The sequence below is a fragment of the Nestor notabilis genome, unplaced genomic scaffold (assembly GCF_000696875.1).
Source record: "Nestor notabilis isolate BGI_N333 unplaced genomic scaffold, ASM69687v1 scaffold13603, whole genome shotgun sequence".
Classification (NCBI taxonomy): domain Eukaryota; kingdom Metazoa; phylum Chordata; class Aves; order Psittaciformes; family Psittacidae; genus Nestor; species Nestor notabilis.
The window spans coordinates 14,139-40,167 of NW_009923386.1; the positions used below are offsets into that span (position 1 = coordinate 14,139).

At 39.2% G+C, this 26,029-nt stretch overlaps 2 protein-coding genes across 3 annotated transcripts in view; one reads left to right on the forward strand and one right to left on the reverse strand.

The window, feature by feature from the left end:
* IL16 (interleukin 16) overlaps positions 1-19,485 on the forward strand; it is a 30,988-nt gene extending 11,503 nt beyond the window's left edge. The window contains exons 4-20 of one of the 2 annotated variants that reach the window (XR_719900.1): positions 953-1,046; positions 1,549-1,691; positions 3,830-3,940; positions 4,589-4,703; positions 4,921-4,994; positions 5,080-5,293; positions 6,344-6,461; positions 7,500-7,632; positions 8,481-8,568; positions 9,252-9,727; positions 12,014-12,152; positions 13,317-14,406; positions 14,917-15,100; positions 16,717-16,818; positions 17,531-17,787; positions 18,633-18,758; positions 19,015-19,467. Coding sequence is in view for 1 of the 2 variants with exons in the window: in XM_010012112.1 (XP_010010414.1) it covers positions 953-1,046; positions 1,549-1,691; positions 3,830-3,940; positions 4,589-4,703; positions 4,921-4,994; positions 5,080-5,293; positions 6,344-6,461; positions 7,500-7,632; positions 8,481-8,568; positions 9,252-9,727; positions 12,014-12,152; positions 13,317-14,406; positions 14,917-15,100; positions 16,717-16,818; positions 17,531-17,783; positions 18,633-18,758; positions 19,015-19,208 (3,654 nt within the window). In the remaining variant the exon portion in view is untranslated. Of the gene's footprint in view, positions 1-952; positions 1,047-1,548; positions 1,692-3,829; positions 3,941-4,588; positions 4,704-4,920; positions 4,995-5,079; positions 5,294-6,343; positions 6,462-7,499; positions 7,633-8,480; positions 8,569-9,251; positions 9,728-12,013; positions 12,153-13,316; positions 14,407-14,916; positions 15,101-16,716; positions 16,819-17,530; positions 17,788-18,632; positions 18,759-19,014 lie in introns of both variants that reach the window. The other variant, XM_010012112.1, reaches the window with a different exon arrangement.
* Positions 19,486-23,294: 3,809 nt separating this feature from the next.
* Positions 23,295-26,020, reverse strand: STARD5 (StAR-related lipid transfer (START) domain containing 5; the record flags this gene model as incomplete). The annotated part of the gene is made up of 4 exons (XM_010012113.1): positions 23,295-23,442; positions 24,004-24,097; positions 25,111-25,228; positions 25,850-26,020. Coding segments are annotated over 4 exons (531 nt in total), but the record flags the coding sequence as incomplete, so codon positions are not given.
* Positions 26,021-26,029: the final 9 nt, after the last annotated feature.

Sequence of the window (26,029 nt, forward strand, 5' to 3'; positions counted from 1 at the left end):
AAAGTGTTTGTCTTGTTTGGACCCAGACAGATCAGAACATATAGATCCTGCTCTGATGATGCTCTTGTGGCCTTCTCAGCCCCTGCAGAGTATTGCTGAGCAAAACTCTTTTATACTTTGAGGTCTACTATATTTCAGTTTCCACATGTGGTCTGTATTTAGTAATGTCTGTCTTCAAACTGTGATTCCCTCAGGATCAATGGCATTCCCGTGTCACAACAGTAGCAGGATGTTCAGGAACCATACATGTCCAAAAATTATTCCTAACATCAGCTATTATTCAGATGTGATTATTTATTTTCAAGGTGTTCTAAAGCCCTGCATTTAAAGAGCTGAATGTTTTAACTGCAAATTTTAAAATGCTAGAATTTCTGTCCATATTTTCCAAACCAACTAAGAGTTTCCAAGTAGAAGGGGTTGAATCTTTGGAAAACACTAAAGCATAGTCCACAGAGGTTTTTAAGCAATCAGATCATATTTTGACTTAAAAGCATCCCTTTGAAATGAGAAGTTAGACACCTATCCATCACTGCAAAGCTGAGACTAAGAATTTTCCTTTTGCAAATAATACCTTTCTGAGATGATAGAGACCAAGGATGTAAAAGGGCGTGAGAGACCAGATACTAGAGATATATTAGTACAGTTTACCCATACATCAAAATACTTCTATGTCTGAACCAACCGGGGGCTTCCAGTGAATTTTCTAGCCATTTTGCCTAAAGACCTGAATCTATTTCTATCTTATTACTTTGGCAAACTATAATCATTTTATAGCAATGATTTTGCTATAATAATTTTAAACTGTATTCTCCTTTATTATCATATTTATTTTAAACAATTTTGCTCCATGTTTTTTAATTCAGGCTGAAATTTGTGCAAGCCAAATAAGGAGAAATTTTATTTTTAACTTTAGATCATTTTCAGCAACATTTTTTTCTTCATTGATTTTTAGGAAGCACCAACCTGTAAGGAAAAGCCTTTGGAAATACAAAATGGTTTTCTGCACAGTAAAGTTGCATGTCAACGGACTCGCAGTAACTCAACCAGTAAGCTGCAAAGAAGTACTCTTTTCTCTTATAATTGTCTTGTCAGGGAGTGCACAGCACTTCATCGTGTGATGATACTGCAGCGTTGAAAGAACCTGCAGCTGTTGTCCGCATTTGGTCTGGGATCCTTAGCTAGGAATTGCTGATGCATAAAAGCATCAGCTTTTATATTCACAATATGCTACAGTCAGATGTTTTGTGCATAAGCGTTCAATTTTATGTTTTTAAAGATGTATTCTGAATAGAATTTAAATAAATTTAAATTCTAAAATTCTAAAAGGTGTTTTTAAAGGTGTATTCTAAATTTTGGTACGGAATGTGTGCTTATTATTTATTTAATATCAATGGCTACCCCCACAGTGAGGACTGAGAAGATCACTCCCTTCACAGAGAGATTTAGAAGAGGAAAAACATTTCTAAATAATATTTACCTGATAGAACGAATGTGCAGAAATGTCCAGCACTTGAGAAATAACCCAGCCTCTCTCCTCATGTCTGACAGGCGTAAACCCATACTGGATAGGAGACATGGACTGCACGACACCCCGGAAAGCCGTGCCCTTCAGAGACCGGCAGCCCCACGCTCTCCACACCAGCCGCAAATCTCTTTCCCAACAGCTGGACTTCTCTGGAGGCAGAACCCCAGTAAGTGGTACAGGAAATCACCTGAAACACAGACAAAACTGTCTCTAGTAATCACCCCTCAACGACCTCAGCAGCCACATTCCCGCCAAAACCTCCCCTCCTTGCAGAACCCTGTCAGGGAAGATGGCGCGCTTGGCTTCCTCCGCTTTTTAACCACATCCATCCTCTGTGAGGATGTCCTGGGTTCGGGCTCTGTGCCAGCAAAACCCCGTTCTCCAGCATCTTCTGCCTCCCTTTGCCTCAGCAGGTCTTGCAGCGTGCGTGAATCCTGCTGTGTGGTTCACACACTGTGGTAGCCGCCCAGAGCCACCTCAGAGCTCACTGCTGAAGAGGCCCTTCCCGCCTCTGGCTGTGGAGATGCTCTGTGCACGTGGTGATAAAACCCCAGCCTCAGCTTTGAGCCCCGCCACCACGAGCTCCCCCGGTCACCTCATGGCTGGTAGTGGCTGCCCTCAGCTGTGCTGGCTGCACGAGGCATCCAGCTTTCTGCCCCACAGTGAATCAGACTTACTTAAACAACCCCATTAATGTGGCTGGAGACTTGATGGTCTCTTGCTTTCCAGATGGATGCCAAGTGATTCACAGCTGGCTGGGCAGGGTAGAGAGAGTGTTGGTGTTTATGGACGAAGGTCCCCAGCCTTAAGCCTGTAGTGGGGAGATGAAAGTGAAGCTCCTCACGCTCAGCTGCCATTTCCTGCACTGCCTAAGGCTTGGCTGGGGACTTGCTGCTTGCTTCCTGGCCAGTCCCTCACCCTGGGGACACCGCACCCTGACCTAGGGCTTCAATAGGGCTGAGGAGATGGCAAGCTGGAGCACAAACCCAACCAAACAACGCTCATGCAGGCAGACTGACCCTTGGGGATATGCTGGGCTTCCTCCTACTCGAAGGTCCTGTGTGGTACATGCACCCATTGGCAGAAGCTCTTTGGCAGCACCCTGGTTTTCAGCATCATTACCCACCATACAAAGAAATACTAAATACACCACCCCACACAGAAGCAAAAGAAATGTGAAACCCTCCAATTTCCCATTCAGAAGCTCCCCAATGGAATAAGCAACCACCTTGATCTGGCAGAGTTACAGTTTTTGGAGAATAATTTTTTAATATTGCACAGACATTTCCCTCTTAATCATGTTCCCAATCCCATGCTGAATAATTAATCTTGTTTTCATGTCAAAATTGAGACTTATTTTCTCGCATATGCAGAAGCTGAAATTTTGGCTGATGTTCCACATGCTTCAACACCTGTTAGTTTCACTTTGCTGCATTACAAAAAAAGCACTGAACTCTCTTCGACTTGTAATGAGTACAATTAACTCTGGCCCTACTGAACTTCATGCATAGTTAAGCTTTAAGTAATGACTTTTGCCAGTTCTTAAATCAGTTTGCAATACCCAATTCCATGTTCAAATAGGAGGTTTTCATTAAATATTTCCTTAAAGGTTCATTAAAATGGGTCGAATCTCATGGGCTGAAGTTAGGAAATCCACTATGCATGGAATGGAGGGAGAAAGAGCACTGAGAAACTTCTTACCTTGCTTATCAAGCAAAAAGGATGTGCTCCACCTCTTTCAGCAGTAGAAAGAAGCCTATGTGACAGCTTAACAGAGGCAGCACAGGGTAGTTCACAATCTGAAGAACTTTTGTGAGCACTACCTTTTATTTGGGGGGAAATGCTTGAAAACAGGTTCTACTCTCCCAAGAGAAAGTTACTTAGTTGCAAGATGAGGGAAGGAGTTAGACTTTCTTGTTTCTTAGTTCAGTTCTTACAGGCAAATATGATAATACTTGCTTAGGGCCCTTAATGGCCACAAATGGAATTGTGGCATGGAGAGTCAGGTGCGAGCACAAATAGATCTTTCTACACTACCACACCATTTCAAGGGCCAACATTCTGGTTTCACTCTGGTTTAGTCACTGTGAGACAATTTCAGTGAGCAGTGATGGTCTGAATAACAAGTGGCTTCTGAAAATTAGAAAGAATTGTTTGGGTTTTCTTAAGCTTTAATATATAGTACTATATATACGATGTGGTTATAAGGGGGAAAATCTGAAACAAACAAGTTGTCCTAATATATGTGCAAATATTTGTGGTTCTGCATTAAAATGATTTTTTTTCTTTTTTTAATGTTCACAGGCAATTTCAAGGCCGTCTAGGTCACTAAGTACAGCACAGCTAGTGCATGCATCCTGTGGCTCACAGGCTTCAGTAATCTCAAACATTGTACTCATGAAAGGACAAGGGAAGGTAAGACTGGCTCTGTTGGTTTACTACAGAGTTTTACTTCATTTCACAAACGTAACCTGCAAAGTGCAGGGAAATGACTTCAGGTATTGAGGTTGCCAGGAATGACAAGTTACCATTCAGTTGGTTCTTAACCTTCTAAAGTATCTCTTTGCTGAAGCACAGTCTTCAGGTTCTAATAACACATTCACATCTAGCTAGCAACACCATCTAGGCAAAGAATAAAAGCAGATGAAAAGTATCTACCTATGAAGGTCTGTTGGTGTTGCTTAAACTTACAACACCCACTAACAGTTTGGTAGAGAGACAGATATCTCCATGAGATCTCCATCTGTGTGTCTGAAATTACTAGTAATACCAAGATCTGATATACTTGTTTCTATCAACCTCATTTATGGGAGAGGAAATTCAAGGTAACAGGTAAATTAATACCTCAAGGCTGCTTATTGGTTCAAGGACAAAAAAAAAAAAAAAACCCAAAACCAAATATGCCCATAATTTAGACACCTTCCTGTGTTTGGCTGTTTCTTCATGGATTACATTACTCCATTGACTATACTGTTCATGTAGATAATACAGAAGAAACTGAAAATGAATTATTATAGGAACTGAAAATGGGCTCTCACACATTGCTTTTCTTCAATAAATTAGGGTTTGGGCTTCAGTATTGTTGGAGGGAAAGACAGCATTTATGGACCAATAGGCATCTATGTCAAAACCATATTTCCTGGTGGAGCTGCTGCTGCTGATGGAAGGCTACAAGAAGGTGGGAAATTGCTCTTCTCTCCCTTTTCCCACTCCAGATTCCCAAAGAAAGATACCTGAAGGCAAATTAAAGTGAAGCTGAAATGAATCATAAGTCACTTTTACACTTGTATCCGTTACTGCATTTGCAAGACTCCTTTTGAGTACATGTACGTCTCATATAGCCTATTGCACAATACAGTAACAGTAACATAGTACAATTTTCTCTTAAAAAACAGGTGATGAAATCCTGGAACTGAATGGAGAATCTATGCATGGATTAACACATTATGACGCTTTGCAAAAATTCAAGGTCATGTACTCTCCTTTCAGCAGTTTCTGTCTTTACACACAACATGAACTTAACTCATCCATCCATTATCTTTTCTTTCTAGCAGGCCAAAAAGGGTCTTCTGACACTTACAGTCAGGACAAGCTTCAGCACACCTCATTCTGCTTCCAGCTGTCTGTCACCCCACTTGTGCCAATCACTGAGCTCTAGTACATGCATAACCAAAGAAAACAGCTCTTTCAGTTCAGAAAGTGCAGCATTCCCATTAAATGCTACAAAGCCCAATGACAGGGTCATAATGGAAGTTACCCTAAACAAAGGTAAGGGCTAAAACTAACTGAGCACTGGCAAACAAGACACTGATTGACAAAACACAGTTTATTTGCTCTCTGAATGTCTTTCCACACTAACCTGATTCTTTTCCTGAACTAAGTTTTTTTAATACACTAAATTAGATCTTGGTGCTTGTTAGTGTTAACAGCTATCTAGCAACAGCAGTAATTTGAACACCATCTGTCCTTAAGAGCCAATAATTCATTTTTGCACTCAAGCATTAGAGTGACATTCATATCCTGCATGTGAAAAAGTAAACCTCTTGGCAACAACTACCAATTATTAAGCATATTATGCAACTGTTACTCATAATTATGCATGCAGTTAATTCCATTTTTGAAAAGGCTTAAAAAGCAAATAAAATACATTGTAGTTCTTTCACCTCCTCTCCAACTGTCATCATCTTCTATTTATAAACAACAGAACCAAATAAACTTTTAAACATGGGAACAAAGCAATGAACAAAAGAAAGTCTCTATGAAGTAAGAGAATGACTTAACCAAACACTCAGCATGGGATTTGACATTTAAGTGACTGTCCAGAGCAAAGATGGTAAACTCACAAAAATCTTAAACTGCATTATATAAAACAGAAAGGGGATTGAGATGATATAGCCAATAACAACAACAGCCACACATCCTTAATTCCTTTGTTCTTAATTCTTTTCCTCCTTTTTTTTTTTCTATTCTGCCTCCTTATAAAGTCATTCGAATTCTTCTGTAATGACAGAATGTATTGCATTGTGTCTGTGACACATCAGTAATGAATTGCAAACCAGATTTTGGAACCCCCCAAGCAATACTGGTGTGTACTCGCTTTAATTGGGGAGTGGGGAGAGAGGAAGAGAGAAAAAAAGGAAAAGAAAAAAGCAGTAGGAGCAACCTCTAATATTGAATGGGAAACATTCATGAGCACAAGACTCTGGTTTGTATAGAAAAAAGTAATTAAATTGAAGACAATTTCAAAAAAGGTCTCTCCAATGGTTTGTTTTGACTGTTTCTTATGTCTTTTTTTTTTATTATTATTAATTCTTTCAGAGCCAGGTGTTGGCCTTGGAATTGGGTTATGTAGCATCCCTTACTTCCAGTGTATTTCAGGGATTTTTATTCATACCCTCTCACCAGGCTCTGTGGCGCATATGGATGGGAGACTCAGGTAAGATGAGAAAGAGGGTCTGTCCTATGCCATATTTTGTTCATTGCTCTGTTTTATGGTTTTACTTTTGATCTGTTTGGGCAGGAAATTACAATGCTTTCTGGGAGTTTGGGGTTTAAAGCATGTGTGCTATTCTGAGGCTTTGAGCATGCTAATTTAGGATATGTGGGATTTCCATCTATATAGCAACCTCATGAAATAATTGTCTCTTGTCCAGGCTGGGCTAGCTTTGGAGGTCTTAGACAAGCATATCAAATTCTTCCTGGAGGAGATTTCCAAATGATAAAGTATCTGGAAAACTCCAGACATACCGTATAATCTGGCTTGTTTGAGCACTAGTATTTCCTGATGCATGCTCCTCAAATTCTATCCCTTCTTACCTAAATAGAAATATGGATTTGCTGAAATGAGCTTTACTGGGAGTGTAGAAATTCATTTTTGTAAGATTTATGACCAATTAGTATTGTAATGTTGAACATATTCAGAATTCAACAGAACACAGAATTTTCAGTGAAGGCTTTTTTGATTTAACTTCAGGTGCCCTGTAACCTTCCTCTCTACATGCCTAAGACTTTAGCTGAAAGAACTGTGAATTTTTCTATTATCAAGTTATTAATACGTAGCAGAAACGTTACATCCTTTCTGATGTAATGACCTTAAATACACTGACCTTAAATAACACTAGCAGACCATAGACATGAAAAGTGAAGTGTTGACTTGAAAGGAAGGAAGACGTAGGCGGAAGCAGGAGCTGAGCTGCATACAGCAGAAAGATCAAAGACACACAGTGTGTAGAGCTGAGCACAAAGAAAGCTCAAAGGTTGCATGCAACAAGGCAGTTAGATCAAAAAAACCTTGACGTCCAACTCATTCCCATTCCATTTTCTCTAACAGGAACAGAAAGACATAATGATTTAATCTGTGATCAAATTAGAGGTCAACCACATGAATTTGCTTTTTGTATATTTTCACATGGGTGAAACCAGGTCTGTTTTGTTTGCATCCTCAGTCTTTTTTCTTTTTTCAATCTCTCTTTAGGTGTGGAGATGAAATTATCGAAATTAATGAAGCTTCAGTACAAAATACGACTCTTAATGAAGCTTATGCTGTGCTAAGCCATTGTGATCCTGGCGCAGTGCAGATTATTATTAGCAGACACCCTGAACCACAGGTAGCACACTATATTCTTTCTGCCATACAATAATGCACATACTGAGAACTAAGACTAAGTAAGGGAGCAGGTGCTAATCTAAGACAGGTGAAAAAATGTTGATAACAAAGATGCCAATCTCTGTAAGCATTGCTGCACACAAACCTGAGATATAGCTTAAATGTAATCATGTAAGATTTGAAGCTCGCTGGAGACAGCCTTGCATGAGTTTCTGTGCTGTGAAGAAGGAACATGTACTGAAAGAACATGTAAGGAACAAACCAAAGTATATTTCTTATGTGAGAAAGAATTCTCAATAATAATAAAATAATTTGAAAGACAGAACACCCCACCAAAAATGAAAGAAATGTTTATGCACCCATCTTTCCATAATTAAAATTTAAGACTTGCCCAGCCAATATTTGTAATTAATTTAATATTGAAGTGAAATATTCTTGCAAGATTTTTCTACAAAGTGTTTCCTAACTCCAAAATCCATATAAATTATCAAATATAATTTTTTGCATATATTATCATAAAACCATGGAATTAAATTTTCTTATACTGGTAAATCTAGAACTCCACTTCTAGTGAAATACACAAAAGAGCATCTTCAGAAGATCCAACTTTATCTAAAGAACCAATAGCATATCCATAGATATACTTCGCTGATACTAGAATATATACAAATATAATAGTGCACACGTACTTAGCTTTAAAATTAACTGATGTTTGATATAACTAGGTCTGTTTATTTCCACTAGAGTACTTCCAGGTCTTAGAAATTTTTGTGAAAGGAATAAATGCTTAAATGTTACTCATCACCCCACAGCAATCTCATGAGGGTATAATGGCATGATATTTCCTAGGTGTCTGAGCAACAGCTAAAAGAAGCTGTTGCACAAGCTGTGGAAAACAACAGGTTTGGAAAGGAGAGACACCAATGGAGTACTGAAGGTAAGGGAGTAAGTACATTCACTGAGACATGGTAATTCTGATTTAAGCAGAAAGGAAGAGGAGGAAGCCTCACAGAACAATGCTCCTAACATGTCTCCTCAGATATGTTACCAGAGGGAGAAGGAAGGATCACATCTGTCTAATAGCCAGCAAAAATTTCTGTGCAAGTTTCCTCTCACTCTTACTCATCTTTTCCAATTCATAGCCTCTGCTTAAAGCTCTTCAAACAGCTGTCAGTAGGTGACAGGACTATAACAAAAACCTGCACGATGCAGGTGATGTCCTGGGGACAAATGGCTTGTTAATCCCCTCGTCAGGAAAGGCATATGGTTAGAGCTATTTGCCCAGTTCAGGTATGACATCCTCCCACAGTAATATATTGCAACAATACTCTTTTTAGTGTCCTCATTTCTTCTAAAGGGCCATAGATAACAATCATCATCAGTAAAACTATATTGCTCGTATATATATACACACACACATATATATATATGGAAAATGTAATGTTATTTGCTGTCCAAGAACATAACTGTTGACTCCTTGTTCCACAAACTTTTAATGCACAAATCATACCTTTGCATCAACCAATGACACCATTTAGCTGCAAATTTTATCAGCTGAATCTTAGAAGCAAGCACTTTGCATGTATCTGAATGGACATTTTGAATATGTTCCTGATACAGGTGTTAAAAAGCTGGAAACGAGCTGGCATGGAAGACACCCATGTGAAAAACATATTGAAAGGAATGCTGCTCATTGCAACCGCAGGACACAGAAGCTAATGACCCGCTCCAGCAGTGACAGCAGCTACAACCCTAGGTCCTCATGTAGTAACGATGCTGCATACCAACTGACTGACTTGAAAGCAAGAGTCCATAGCATTGATGTACCAATTACCAGACAACCTCGTCTGCTATACTCATTGTCTGTTAACAATTCAGAGAGAAATTCCCCTCCTACTTGTAGTGAGGGAGGTCAACCCTTGCAAAACACTAAGAAATCATCGGAGATCCTCGTTCGAAAACCTAAATCATCAAAGCCCAAACCTCCACCAAGGAAATATTTTAAGCAGGACTGTACATGTGATGACCAGTGTAATGCAGACAGAAAAGAAAAGCTTGTGTCAGAAGTGGCTGTATCACCTCCTGCAAGTGTTCAGGTAAAGCAAAATTTGCAAGAATTTCCTTGTGCTTGCACATTTGTGAGGCAAGGGAAGAATGTCAGGAAGAAGGGCATGGATGAAAGAAAGTATGTACGTATGTGAGAACTGGGGGAAGAGGATGAGGCTCTTCTGTTTGGAAAATAATCCCAGTTTAGTTCAAAACATGATGTTCAAAATAAGGTCAGAAGGCAGAGAAGAGTCTGGAGGAAATTTTCTTCTATATCAAGGAATCTGAGTTAAAATCCCAATGACAGCAGCAGCAAGTATGAGTCCGTCCCTCACTGTCACTCCCTGGTTCCCGTGTGACTGTAGCAGGCATGTGCTCTGCGCTGGGGCTGGAGGAGCTTGTACAGCCTCTGAGGTCAGCTTGGTATGGTTGATCTTAACCTCAACACTCACAGAGTCAAATCATTCATGGAGAAGTCGTGAAACAATTTCTTTGTTTCAGTAGTGGATCCTTATTGGAAGAAAGAGCTAACATTATGTGCGGCAGGTAGCTACAGTATTTGAAAAACTGAGTGTATATTTGTCCGTTACTAAATTTCAGTTCCCTTTCATCTAAGATAGAACAGAAAGACAGTGTTTCACATTTGCGTGAGTGCGAGGGATTAAGAGATCTGCATGTTGAAACAAAACTGCGGTTTGTTTAAAAATGAAACCTGTTCCCCCAGGGTTTAGTAATATGCCAGTTGAAATGAGCAGATCTCGATGCAATGAAGAATAACAACCCCACCAATCAACCAAGCCAGTTCCCAAGCTGCAGAGATAAAAATAAAATGATACATCTCAGACTGAAGTCCATGTATAATGTTAATGTCCAAGAAAGTTTCAGTTCAGCATCTCATGTAAGGTCACTTTTTTACCATCCCCTGCGATGACAGCAGTAGAAACATTCATCAGAAGCTACTAGAAGATCCTCTTTCAGAAGTAATATACAGGGAAACAAGTACTTGTTGAATTTACCACTGCACGCAACTTGCTAGTCCTTCAGTACTCAGTTATTCTAAATGATAAGGAGAAAACCTTAAATCTTAAGATCGATAAAGTCCATGAAAAGTGAAGCTCTGTTAATGAAGACAACTTCCTCTAGTAAAAGAGTCTGTATATCTCAGGACAATAGCTCCTTTAAGTCCCCAGGAAAGATGGTTTCTTTTCAGAATGTATTTCAGATCATTAGAATAAGGTTTATTACTGCCATTTTTATTTTTTTTTTAACCTTTATTCCCCAAACATTTTGTGTTAGTCAGTTTGAGGCCTGCATATCTCGGTTTCTTATGGGGGTTCTGTAGACTGTAAGGTTGCTTTTTCATGACCAAGAATGATTAATAGGTATTTTCGACTGTGCTCTGAACTGCATCAGTATAAAAATAACTGTCATCAGTAAAGAGTAACACCAAACTATATGTCCATAGTATTTCCAAATCGACTACTGAACATCTGTTATCCTTATCTAGCAGCAGCAGAACCCAAACTTAGAAGAAGGATCCTAGTAAGCAGGGGATGGAGAAATTCTTTCTAGAATAAGAAAGTTTCATAACAAACACGATCACATTTCAGAAAAGCTAAGAAATTATTCAATTAGTGAGTTTTTCAGGACAAACTCATTTGTTTCTAGACCATCACTTTCTGTCCTGTTTGGTTTTGGTTCCTATCAGTAATCCTGAATCTTAACTACATAGCTGAGAGCACTTCCAGTGTCACAGCAGAGCAGATGGTAACTTGGTATCACAGATTACAAAGGAATCAAGTAATTCCAGAGCATGTACATATACTGCAACCTTGATCTAACCCTCTCACCCTGTATTTCCAGCCAAAACCAAGAAAGGGAGAGCTCTGAAACTGCAGTAACAATTTAGCTTGTCTGGCTTATACTTAAGGGCAAAAGGCTTCAACAGGAAAGAGTTTCATAAGAATTTAGAGGAAATTTGCTTGACTGATTTGCAGAAGTCTACTGAATGGCTGGTTTTATGAAAATTGAAAATTATAGTGAGCCACCTTTTAGTTTATTATTATTATTACTAAATTTGAGATATTAATCGCATGTTTCCACAGTCTGTTTACAAGTGCAACCATAAAATATTATGCCAACACTCTAGTAGTATACAATAAATTAAGTCGTATGAGGATTAACTCCCAAACAGAAGTGAAACCTTGTTTTCTGTTCAATATTACTTTGCAGATTAGAACCAAATGAAAATATGGACGAGTTTTTCTCAGATTCATACAAGGTGTGGTTTGTATAATTACATTCTGACACACTTCTGTTTCCTGTTTGTATAGCAGGAAGTTGGAGAACCAGTGCTAGAGGGACATAAAACTGATGTAACCCACAGTGTCTTTACCACTTCTCCTACATCATATGATACTGAACACACAACTGCTGTTCCAGCAGGCAGAGATCAAGAAAGAAAAGCAAACTTCGGTATGTTTAATTCTGTGAACTTTTTTTTGCAGCTAAACCTAGCATTTAGTTTGGATTGCAAAATGGGTATCGAGCTGACTTCACCTTTCTCTTTAAATGTAGACTTCAACCCATATCTGTAATTCTTGGATTGAACAGATGAAAATTAAAATAATCTTTGGGAAAAAAAAGGAAAGTTATATCAAAAGCAGCATAATAATTTTTTACAATAATATTGTAAAAAGGTGATAATGGACAGGTACACTATTACTGTATTTCTTCAGATTACACTTCTTATATTGAAGATTTGATATTAAAGGTTTGTTTTAGCATTTCTAAATGATGTTTTTATGCATAGTTTCAAGGCTCAAGTGTTGCAATGGTACAAACAAGTGATAATAAATTAGTATTTTGTTGTGCTAGTTAGAATTAAGGGAACAATGATAAGGGAATTAGACAATCTCACGAGGTCTCTTACAACCTAAACCATTATGAAATCCTGTAACTTGTGGCTCAGATCATTAAAAGAATGATGCCCTAAAAATAATTTTTTATTTATACTGAAGCAGGTAGCAGTAACTGTGCAACTGCACAAACAAAAAATTGCCGTCATTCAGCTCTGTCATGCCTAAAATCAAAATGCTTAATCAGCTTGTGAAGTAAAAGGTATTCCTAATTTAGAATTAGGTTTTTACTTACTGGAAAAATACCACTGGACATGCCTGCACAAATTTAAGGAAGCATAAATATTAATCAAAGATCTTAATGGGAGAGTCTTTTTAAAGCAGGATATACTTACAAAGGTAGGAGAGAATAATAATTTAATAATTTACTGTAACATCAGCTTTTTCACTTGGCTGCAAACACTGTAATTTTACCCTACTATTTTAACTGTTGTAGCCTGTGTCATCACCCCAGAACTTCAGAATTTGCAGGCCCCTCAGAAAAGGAATCTTGTATATAAGCAGGGAAGAGCCTTGTTTTTCAGTTTATTTCAGCGTCAGGAACTGGAACTTCTATCTCAAGAGTTGTGAATTTTAAAAAAGTTTAAACTTTTTTGAAAATTTAAAATATACCTATTGGAGGCTTGAATGAAATTCAAATGTAATGAACTAATAACAATGCATAGATAAGCAATGGGAAGTAGAAGGCTGCTCATTTGTATTCAATGTTTTTCTAATACAGGGAATCCACTTTCATCAATACAAAGACCTATACTTAAAAGACAAGCACGGGTAGATTACAGTCTTAATACAACAACAGAAGATCCTTGGGTTAAAATTTCTGACTGCATAAAAAGTTTATTCAATCCTACCATGAGTGAAGACAACGTCCACTTAGATTTGCAACCTGGCATGGGTGCAAGCAAAGAGAATCAAAACCGAAGCAGCTCAGAAACAGTTCTGAAGAAATCAGAATCAGAAATAGTTGGTTCAAAAGTGCTAAAATCAGATGAAAATGACAGTATGAAAAAGGGTCCTCCTCCTGTTGCACCTAAGCCAGTGTGGTTTCGCCAAAGTCTGAAAGGACTGAGGAAAGCAAATTCAGATGTAAAAACACAGGCAGATCAAAGTCCTCCTGAGCTCAAGAGTATTTCCAGCAAAGAACTGCAATCCAGCTTATGCCGTGTCTCTCCTAGGGCATCATCAATAAAACAAAGAATAAGCTCATTTGAATCCTTGAGTGCTCCGCAGTCACCTGAAAAAACACACCGAAGGTTTAGCCTGAAACCATCAGTCCAGAAAGAACACTCTCCCTCTGCAACAGAGTCAGAAGTGGCCCCAGCCCATTTAGACCAAGACTTTCTCCAACATCGTGAAACCAGCCAACAGTCACCTGTGGTCATGGGTACAAAGAGCCTTGATAGATCTTCCTCTCCCAGGGAGGTCCCTGTGGCTAGCTCAGAAAAATGCAACAATGCCAACACTGAAAATTCTTCAGGTCTCTTAACTACAGAAGCCACTGCAACTTCCCACCTTGTGTCAGTAGCAAAAGCACACAGCCTAAGATCACGAAGCTTCCCACTTACAGCTACCCAGTCTTGTGAGATGATAAAGCCGTATGATGAACAGTGTAGCAAAATCTATTCTATCAGTAGCCGGGTGTCATCTGCTTTAATGAAATCTTTGCTTTGCCTTCCTCAGTCTCCAGCCTCTTCTGGGAACAGTGCATGGGAAAGTCTGGACACATTGTCTCAGTCCTCTGTGGAGGATGATGGGACTTCTCTCTCACCTGCAAGTGAGAACCATCACCTGGACACTGGGTTTTCGCTGAAGTAAGATACCATATTTAAAAATCAGATTTACAGATCAGCATTGGTGAGCACCTGTGTTGATCCACTGACAGATTAGCATTCTAAGGTAGTAACACACAATAGTACAGCACAGCCTAAGTTAAGAACTTTAGACCACAAAGGTCGAATGACTCACATGACTGTTACACTTGGTTTTAATTTGTACTATATAAACATATGTATATGTTAAACTTCCTCCTCTGTAAACTGCAATATTTCTAGCATCTCCATGATAAAGGAGATTTAACTCTAGTTTTGCCTGTGGCCAAGAGATTATTCCTATTATTTTATGTGATGTATCCTACTTCTGTTAACATGCTAATGTGATTAATTTACATTCATAAGTATTTAAAATATTTATTATGGGAGCTACCACCCCAGTTAAATGGTAACAAGATCAAAAGATGACTGCTTCAAAATTGTTTGTGCTATGCTTTTGTGCGTTCTTTTATAACTCAAGGTTTCTTTTTTACTCTTGTCACAATGCAACAGCCTTTCCGAGTTAAGAGAATATACTGTGAGCCTAGCAGATAATGAGAAAGAGGAAGAGAAACAGGAACATGGCTCACCTCAAGCATCCGGTGTGTCAGGGCAGTCTGTCATCTCTCTGCTTTCCCCTGAAGAGTTAGCAAAGCTGATAGAAGAAGTCAAATCACTAGATGAAGCCACGTTAAAGGTAAATCTACTTTTATGGTTTTGTGCATCATTTTCAGAAAGCTGTGGAGTGAATTCTCCTGGTTAATCTTTGCAACCTGATATTATAACAAATAAACCATCCATCTCTGTATGTACCAATAGCAACATTTAGGTCACTTGATCAAAAATCTTCAAGACGTCTTCAAAGATAACTAAGTAAGAGCAATACCTATTTAAGTAATGGAATAACAGTTATTCATGAGGTAAGGTCAGTGTACGCAGAAGTAGACACTGATATTTTTGAGACCTTGCTTTTTATTTGGGTTGCCAGTCTGAGACACCCAATGCATCATTTTTGGGATACTGAACAACATTTAGTCTTACTGGATTCACCTAAACTTGCAATAAAGCTCAGAATAAGTCAAAATCAAGTTTAAACATATGCATTCCAGAACTGTAAAGACTTCAGAAGACTGCTCACACTGAAAGAAAAAGCAGATAACATCCAGAGCTCTGCATTGAAAATAGTTCATCTTCTGCTGGCAGCTCTGTTTGCTGTGATAAGACACTCCAAGCTGTGCGAAAGCAGCAAAACTGCATTAAACACACCAATGAGCCTAAGATAACAGTGTTTGCCTCTTGGCTAACTGCAGTGGCATTGTCGCCCAGGTTAGTCCTGGTTTGTGTCCGTACTGCATGGAGCATGGGTAGACAATTCATGTCTTCCTGTCAGAGTACTTGGCGGACATATTCTCAAGTCGGAGACAAACTTCTTACTGACTGCATCAAGGTTTGCTAGTATGCTGCAATCAAAAAGCAGTTTGACAAGCAGAATTTGTGAAAGCCAAGTTTTGTATCAATTTGTGTTGCTTACCAACTTCCCATGTTAATATTTTTGATCTGATTAGCAGTAAAAGCTATGTTGCAATGTTGCCCTCAATGGGACATTAGCCTTTCGTATCAAGTTGTTTGTTTTCATGGAATTTTCACAACAACCTCTGAGCAGCAAGTACCTTCTGCCTGGTTGCAGCTGGCCAGTGGATTCAATTGTGGAAGGAAACAAGACACAATATCAAAAAATGCAACTACAGTTGCTCACATACTGAACATAATTGTGAAATTGCGGTCAAAAATGCCATGTTTCCTTGGGAAACTAGGTTAAATGGGAGTGGTTACCCTATACAAACTCATCTTTGGGATAACCCAGAGACAACTTACTCTACCTGTTAGTAGAATATTGTTAAAAAGTAAAAATAAGAATGAGAAGCAACTTTTAAGCTCTGACACTTGTATCAATGTGAGTTATGGGCCAATTTTTTTCCTGTTCTTTTAAATGGAAAGGTTCTCTTAACATGATTCAGCATTTTTTTCTATTTCTACAGGAGTCATCTATATTCTTTAATATAATTCAATCTATGGTCCAGATCCAACTGATAACCTGTTTAACAAACCAGAACAATTTTAGACACAGAATAGAGTTTTGTACAATAGATAATTGATAGGTAAATTTGATCAAAATTAAACACTGCACATCTCAGTATTATACTTGTGCCACTAAGTCTTATAAAATGCACAACAGAAAAAGGAAACATGCTGATTTCCCAATCATCTTGACATATCTATTGGGAAGTTTTTGACTTTTTTTTCTCTACCTAGGAATTTGATGATATCCATGTTACAATTTTGCACAAAGATGATGATACCGGGCTTGGATTCAGCCTGGCAGGGGGCATTGATCTAGAAAACAAAGTGGTAACAGTAAGTAGCATCTTTCTTTAAAAATACTCTAAAACCAACAACTCCCTCTAAAAATATATAGCTTACTGGTTTTCTACTACAGAGGTTGGCTTTTGGCATAATCAACGTAGGCTGCTGTACTGATAAAGTCAGAATCATGGTCTTAAATGGGTGAAAATAGGACCCTTCTGCACAGAGCTGCCCTTTCCAATTGCCTGGCAGTGATGTCCTGTTTTTCGAGCACCATACTCTGCAGCAGGTCTGAAATTCAAGGCAGAACAACACACAGCCCTCAGCAACAGCAGGAAGTAACCAGCGTCTTATACACATGCTTATAGAACACATGCTTATAGAAGACCAAGCACAGTGGTCAGGAGCAATGAGATGAGCATGTAGACATTTAGGGGGTCTGGAGGCTAGACTACCTTCACGCCTTCTTCCTCCCACTAGCAGAGCAGCAAGAAAGACAGGAAGTAGCATAAGCAAGGTACATACCATGGGTAGCAAGGCTTCAGCCATCTGATACCACAGGCTAAACAGATTGCCTACCTGCTTGAGGAGGGCTGTGTGCAGAACTTCTCTGTACATATTATTTCAGTCCTCAGTGCTGTAATGTGCTAGAACTTGCTCCTGGCACAGAATGCAAAATGAAAACTATTAACTGATCTAGTGATTTGTCCTTTTTTCCCCTCTTTCCTTGGGTGCATGTGTGGTGACTGGATGCTTCAACAAGGTTCACAAAGTGTTTCCCAATGGACTAGCATCTCAGGAAGGAACTATTCAGAAAGGAGATGAAGTACTATCCATTAATGGGAAGTCTCTTAAAGGTGTGACTCACAATGATGCCTCAGCAATCATGCGACAGGCTCGACAACCCAGACAAGCTGTTGTTGTCACTAGAAAAGCTAAAGATGGACAAAAAAGTCTCAATGTTTCAATCAACTCTAGTACATCTTCAATAGCAAGTGATGTCTCACCAGAGTCTGGTAAGTCCAGTGGCATTACTTTGCAGCCCCCACCTGCTAGCTGTTTACTCATTACCTGAAACATGGGTGTTCATAATGCAGCTCAGCATTGGCTGTGTACCTCCGAGAACCACAAATAAAGACAGCATGGTTAATAAAACATCCCTGAACAGACATTTGGAAGAATTAATGGATTTCTAAAGTAAAAGAACTCTCTGAAAATAAACAAGTGTGATCCTCTCTGTGACTTTCTGTAGACATAAAAAGATTATTATTGTAGTAACACATCTAACTGAAAGTTATAACCTTTAGTTATAATCTCTGTGAACAGAGATTATTTAGTATTATTAGATTCTAATTTACAAGATTTTATCTCTGTGAAAGAGAATTTTGGTTTGAACAATGTGCTACTGTTTGACATAGCAGGGGGCTACACCTGAAACACAGCAAGGTCAGATTTTTGCAGAACCTTTCACATTCTTCAGATATTTTTGTGGATTTTCTCTAAAGATCTGGAGATCTGTAGCTTTATTTACATACTGCAAATAAACATTAGCATCTTTGTAGTCTATATTACAATTTCATTACTAACATCAAGTCAAATATGTTTACCTTAAATTTTGTTCATTGAACACATTTTTCTCCTTCTAATAAACATCCCCTGCCATGAATTCAAACACAAATTTCTCTCCCCAGCTTCCCAGAGGGACTTATAATAGCAAAAAGAGGAATTAAAAGTTAAGAGTTTTCTCTTTCATTTGGCAGTTTATGATGCCTTTGCTAACAAAACTGATGTTCTTTTTTTTTAACAGATGTTTTAGCTTTTCAGACTGTGTAGTGCCCATCTGCTAACATTCCATTTGTTTCCAGCAACTGAAGATACAATCTGCACTGTAACTCTAGAAAAAACACCTGCCGGTTTAGGATTCAGCCTGGAAGGAGGGAAGGGATCTATTCATGGAGATAAACCCATCATCATCAACAGGATATTTAAAGGTAAATACACTTAAGTGCATACATGGCAGGTTCTTAGCTTATGCAAACCTGCACAGCTCATACCTGACTGCTGATTTATACCCATGGAAATGACATTTTTTGGAAATGCAGCATTACCCTGTGCAGTGCCAGTAATTCATTGCCTGCTGAGACCACGTGGTTTATACCAAACATGCTGGTTATCCTTAATAAACGAAAGATACATCAAAGTCTCTCCCACACAAAGAATTAAAGGAAAGTAATTTTCTTTCTCCAGGGACTGCATTAGAACAAAGCAGCCCTGTCCAGCCTGGGGATGAGCTGTTACAAGTGCACACAACTGCCATTCAAGGACTTACTCGTTTTGAAGCATGGAATATAATCAAGGCATTACCCGATGGGCCCATCACAGCTATCATCAAGAGGAAGAATCCGAGCTCTGTTACCACCAACACATCCAAAACTTTGTAAGAGGAGGAAATTAGACTACTGCCAATATTACAAACAAAAAAAGATTTTACTACTTGCAGCCATTTGGCTAGCACAGCAAGATACTCCAAAAGTGCACATGACAAGTACACATGACCTTGTTGCCAGTTACAGAGCAAGCTGCCTGGGATAAGCTAAGATGTGCACAAGATGTGCCTGATTCTTATTTCAACATTCAGAAAGAGATGTAAAAGTATAGAATTATAAAATAGTGACTTTATTAATAATATACTGGTTGTAATAAAATACATGACAGCTAGAGTACTCTCCTGTTTAAAGCCATTAACTTAAATATTGGAAGCTCATTCTGTGCTAAGTTTTCAGTCCTACTCTACAAAGTCTTGCTCCCTGCCTTACCTTCCCAGGAGGAAGAAATGTGTCTACAAGCCTACAACTCAACACTGCCTTACAGACTGTGTAGAGGTCAGAGAAAGGGGGATGCAATTCAGTGTGTCAAAATGACAGTGTGTCCTAAAAATCTCCAGCTTTTCTATTTAAACCACAGAACATACAGGACAGCCAAAAATCTGTTGAGGTAATTTTCTACTAGCAGTTGACAAAGCCATCTCAACTCCAGCAGGCAAACACGGGATGGGCGGAAAAGAGTATCTCAGGGTATTGCAAGGGTGAGGCAGGAAGCTGAGGGCAATATAGGGGAGGTTTTCCTAACCATCCTCTGGCCAGAGGACTCCAAGGACTACAGTTGGAAAGTAACAAGGCCCTTTAGAAGCAAGTTTTACCTTCTAACCACAAGTACTTTTTGAAATGTCTTTGTGTGAATTTTGTAAGGAAAAGTACCAATGACAATATTAGGGAATTAGAAGTTCTGAATCCAAATGTTTATTCTGGAGACACTAAACAGCTTGGAGACAAGCCTACACTTCAAATGCTGCTATCAGCATTTTGGCAGCGCTCTCTAAGCACTGTATAGAATTCTACCAGCAGCAGCATGCGGATCTATGGCAAGATGGTCCTGTGCACCCATTTGCTCTTCTCCGACCTATTTCACCAAAGGAGAGATGCAACATCAGAATGGAAATAGTGACTCACCAGATGAAAGCCAGATGGCTGCACTGGCTCTTGTCCCTTGCCTTTTACCTTCCCATAGCTGGGAATTTGCCGCACCCTTCTTCAGTTACTTAATTTCACCAAACCATGAGCTGCAGGAGTTCAGAAACTATTTTCTGTGCACTTAACACAATGTCATAGAAACAACAACTGAAAGGGAAGTAGGATAGACAGCAGAAGGCATTAGTCGCACCTAGGCATATAACTTGCTTTGGCCTTTCCTCACAAATCAGCTCCATGTTAATCCTTGAAAACACATTCTTGACAAGCCATTTGTCCCCCACAGTTCCAAACCCTTTCCAAGTAAGTTCTTTTCCAAAAAACAAACCAAGCAATCCTCAAAACAAGATTTCTATGAATTGGTTGGGAACCAAAAGAGGAGAAAAATGTGAGAGGAAATCTTTTCGTACTTTTTTTTTTAACTGGTACATACATGAAACTCTCTGAATATTTATTTTTTGGGGTAGAATTGCGTGTATTTAACATAATCTGCATTACTGGTTTAGGCTTAACTAAGTGAAAGGCCTAAGGTGCATATAAGAGATTCTTAGATTTTTCAACCGCTCGCCCATACCACCAATATAAGAAAACTGTACAGAAAGGATTCCTGTGTATCCTACAGGATTATAGAATCTGTACAGAATAAGCGTGAACTCTTCAGCATTGGAAAGGCTATTTCTCATAAAATACACGTTTTGTCAGCTGCGTAACTGTAACAACAGAGACTGGACTAGCTACACCCATGGCACAGAGTGCCTTAATTACTTCAATGCCATCTGCTGAAGGTGTCCTCACCTGAAACTGCCATTTAATATCATCAATTTAAGAACTGACATACACCCACCATGACAGGTTTGATCTTGTTTTTTTCCAGAGGTGGTGTTCTCACTTCATGTCCAAAGTTCTTCAGTTTTTCCATGCCTCTGCATTTCCTGGCATCTGCCAGGATCAAAAGAAGTGAAAACATGCTGTGTGACAGGCAGCGTGTCTCACTGGGGAATCCTCCAAAATCTTACGAGATTAGCTTTGCCAAGACATTCCCATCTCCAGTTTGGCAGGCCAGAAGCATGAGTGTTAAGGACTCTTAATTCCTTCTGGGTAGAAAATTTTGAGCACATGAAAAAGGGATCCTTAACTTACTTCAAGAAAGAGCCTCACCTATCATCTTTACTGCTCAGAGCAATAAAAAAACATTAACTATATGATATATGGCTAATAAAAAAGCCTGTTTGCAAAAGGTTTACTTGCAGAAATAACGAGTGGAGGCCTGAGCTCTGCTTCTTGAACTTTTTGCTAATTAAAGCAATCCTAATCCTGCAAAGACTTGCCGAGATACTGCACTTCATGCCTAATGACTTTAGTACGTTCAGATAAACGTGTACCAGCCTCTGTAATATCAGGGCCCAAATCTTGTCAGAGAATTTGTTACTCATCGTAAGTAGAGAAAGCAGCAATTGGAAATAAGGACTAACCAAGGAGAAAGAAGCTGGGAGGGAGAAGGTTCTCACCAAAACAGCTGTACCTCCAGCTAGTGGGGAGTGTAAATGGAAGTGAAGGCTTTTCCCTCTCATTCCCTTCAATTCAAGAGATACTGGAGGTGTAGGTGGCTCTCAGGTTTCCTTGATGGCAAAGCAGATACGTGGGGAATCATTTTAAAGGATGATCCAGGAAAAACAGTAGGATGTAGCAAAAAATATTTATTTCATCACATGCATACAAGTCTTTACATCTCTGTATACAAAGGAGACTAGATTAAAAACTGTTTCATTGAAAAATCTATTCCATAGAGTGAGATTTACAGTGGGAGGCTGTGTGCAAGTCCATGTCCTATACTAAATACGAAGGAAATACTGGGACAGAAAGCAGAGCATATTAACCTTGTTAATTACTGAGTTATAGCATTAAAATCACAACCTGCATTCAAATTCCTAATTCAGCAATTAGTTTTTCCAATTAAATGTAATCCACAGTAATGTCTGACATTCCTGCCGTAACCAGCACTGTAAGTATTTTCAAAAGCTAGACCCACCACTGCACACAAGATCAGGAGCTGATTCCCCAAGACAGTGCTGTCAGGCAAACCAGTCTTAGAAAAAAAGCAACATCCTTATGGCCTGTCAAGACAAAGCTATAGAAAAGATTATTTACCCGTTAAAACCTCTCACCACAAGAGAAGAAAAAATGTTCAAGTGCAGTTAAAAATGGTCAAGTGCAGTTTAAAAAATGGCAAGTAAAGTGCTTAATCCTCTATTTACTGCCACTATGTCATGCAGTTTGTTTCATGACATTGAGGAAATCACTGGATTTGGTACAGAGGGGAGAAAAGAACAGGGTGTATTTACCAACCCACAGACTACAAATTGATTTGCACTGCTAGACCTTGATTTAGCAAAAAAAAAAAAAAAAAAAAGCACTTAAGGCATATTTACTATTAGTACTAACTCTGCTGGAACAAACAAGTAGGATCCTCCACACAATCCAATTTGTTCTGGCTTCTACCATTCGCTGGCTTGGACCCACTGAAGCATCTTAGCAGCTCTACAAGTGCTGGCAGCAAGAACTGCTACCTTTTCTTCTAGGGAAGGAACATTGTTCCACAGGAGCTCCAGAGACAAAACAGGCTGACCTATACCATGCTAATGCTGTAGTGCTAAGTGGATTTTAGCAATGCTCCTCCTCACAGAGACCGACAAAGTGTGGCCAAGAACAAATCCAGTATGTGCGTCGTCTCCCTGCAGGCTGCCACTAGTGCTGCCTCCAGGATTCTTCCAGCCTCCGGTGCAGTATTTCTCTAATTATGAAAATGAAGGATATAGTATGAAAAAATGCATTGCTTTGCATAGACAGATAGAAAACGCTGGTTTAAAAGTTCATTGTTCCCCTTTCACCTTTCCTAATATCTTTGCTGGTAGAAAGTCCTGTAGGCCAACTTCATATTTCTACCCTCAGGCTGCCAGCTTTTTTCCTACCTTCAGCTGGTGAGGTCAGCAATTGGTCTTGTCATGCTTTTAATTGCTTAACAGCTTTGGTCAGGTTACTGTAAAAACCAGCTATACTAGCTGGAAAGAAGGAATCCACCACCGTTTGGGGAAGATAGCCACCAAGATCAGTCTGAAAGAAAGTGAGGAGCTGAGTCCTGTCTGGTTCCCTGCAAAGACAATGAAGCTGATTTTTATAGCCAGTGGTTTAAGAGCATTAGGAAATTTACAATTACTTTTATCTATTGTCTGATAATAGATACTTCTAAGTACTTATTTTTTAAGCAAACAACAAACATTAATTACAAATTTCAACAAATGTGACTATCTCCACAAGTCAAATTACAGTTAAACTAGGCCCTAAATTAGGTTCATGACTGTTTATGAATTATGGCAACATAATAGACAACCAGACACTCATTTACCAAAAATTAAGGCCTTATTTGTATGTTATGCTGAATCTCTGCTTAAAGAGGTCAGCGAGAGTCCTATCGTGGTGATGGTTTCTGTAACATTAAAGACTTCCCGCTAGGAAATGAAGAGAGACTAATTCATTGGACAAAAAAAGAGAGAACAAAAAGGGCACTTAGTCATAATGATCACCAGTCAAAGGAAGACAGAAACATGCCATTGCCAAGAGGCTACAGATCACATATGGTCATATACACACACCACACAACAGATAAAGAAAGGCTTTAGAATACATAACATTCAAACAGATAGTTTCTTACCCTGGAAGAGGTATACAGAAACAGCCACAGGGATAATTCAAACCTCTCACAAAATTTGGTCTAGGAGGACACAGCGGGTGTTCCACATTGGTTGCTGTAAGAAAAAGCATTCAAGAAAAGTGTCATTTTCACAGACGATGATGAAAGAGTCCTTGGTACTCAAAGCACCAGCTGAGAAGCAAACTTACTATATGAGAATATATTTAAGAATGGCAGTAGAATGTTTTCACTATGTGGTCAGAAGAGACCATTAAAGGAACCACTGTGGCCATGGAATGGGGAAATCAAGTGTAGAATTTAGAAGCAATTGTTACTGAGCTCTAAAGTAAGCATTAAGACAATCCGAGGGAGTTTCATGGAACCCATGTGAGGGAACTGCTTTTCTTGAGAGGTCATTCAAGTACTTCCAACAAGTCCATGACACAGAGGTATGCCATTCCACTTGACTACTGAGAAGCTGCACTCTAGTAAGTATACGAGTTCCTGGCAAGGCGTTCCTGAACAGGATGGGAAAACAGGACAGCTGAACAGTAGGGCAATAAAAGCACTGACTTGTAACAGTTAAACAGGATGAAAGTGAAGAAACGAATAAACACCCTTCCACGAAGTGGCAGACCCTCAAAAATCAGAACTATATGGTTTCATAGGAACAATTATTTCAACATACAGGAGTGGTACATTTATCCAATGGCTTCACCAACTAGAGGCAGTGCAGAAAAAGTTAGAAACAGGATTTAGGCTAAAGTGGGACTCGTTTTAGAAAGCTTGCAAATTCTTAACAACAATAAAACCGTACATACACAAACACACATATACACACACACCAGTTTTATAGTAAACTGAATAGCTATTCAATCTCAAAATCATAGAAGGGAAAGAAAACACAGGCCAACAATATCATCATTACCTGAACATTAAGATGACTTATAGACTCTGAGAACAACAATGTAGAGAGACCACTAATAATTTACTTTCTGATAAAAGATGTTGATCAGCTCAACAACTACTGAACAGTATGTTACTTATTTTCTATTTTATGTTGATCTCTGGTACGTGCTGTTTATCTGCTAACATAATGTCAACATGTTGAGAACACAAGCATCTTACCAGCAGATAGCATCGTCCCGTCTTCAAATTGCTTCATCAGTACCACATCCACGAATTCTCTTGGTGAAATGACCCTCATGAAAGCTGAAGGGGTTGTGGTTCTGCATACAGAGACAGCCTGGAAATCACAAAACAGAGGTATGTCAGTTGATGCTTTCAAAAGCACAGCAGAAAAAGAGTACTTTCTGGTACTCTTTCAGATATGCTTTGTAAACTGTTACCAAGTGGTTCTATTACATCCTTTCTTGAACAAACTGCAAATCGCCACAGCTAAAGGGCAGTATGGTGTAGTGATGAAGGACAGGTTAACGGAGAAAAATAGAGTTATAACACATTGCTTCCTGGTTGATTAAGGCCAGATACTGCAAGGGATGGTGGAAAGCTAAGGTAACTAACAACAATGTAGCACAGAAACCTTTATTATTACACAGTTACATATTTTAATCGGGCAGTACTTAGCCAAGAATTTATTAGTAGCTCTTTTCAGAAAGATAAGCCCTTGTTAAGCAAATATATACAATTTATAGAGATGTAAAAGAAAAAGAACAAAAAGATTCCTTTTCCCAGCATCACCAGACTGATTCAGAAGAGGCTACACAACTTCTGGAAACATTCTGACCATCCTGGGTTCAACGTAAGCTGTCACATAAGGCACTACACCAGAAAGGTCTGTGCAGGGCCCAATGCTCCTGAACATCATGCGGCATTATCACACCAGCACGATTTCTGGAGAACTTACATCATTGATGTCTTCGATGACCTCAAAGTCCTTCACGTTTTGGTCCCACTTGGTCCTGAGCCCTCCAGCCACCGGCTTTATACACTCCCAGACATCCACGGGGCTGGCAGGCAGGATCCCCTCGCCCCTGTACCTGCGGCAGGATGAAACGAATCCAAACCTGGCTGCGCTCCCCTGCCC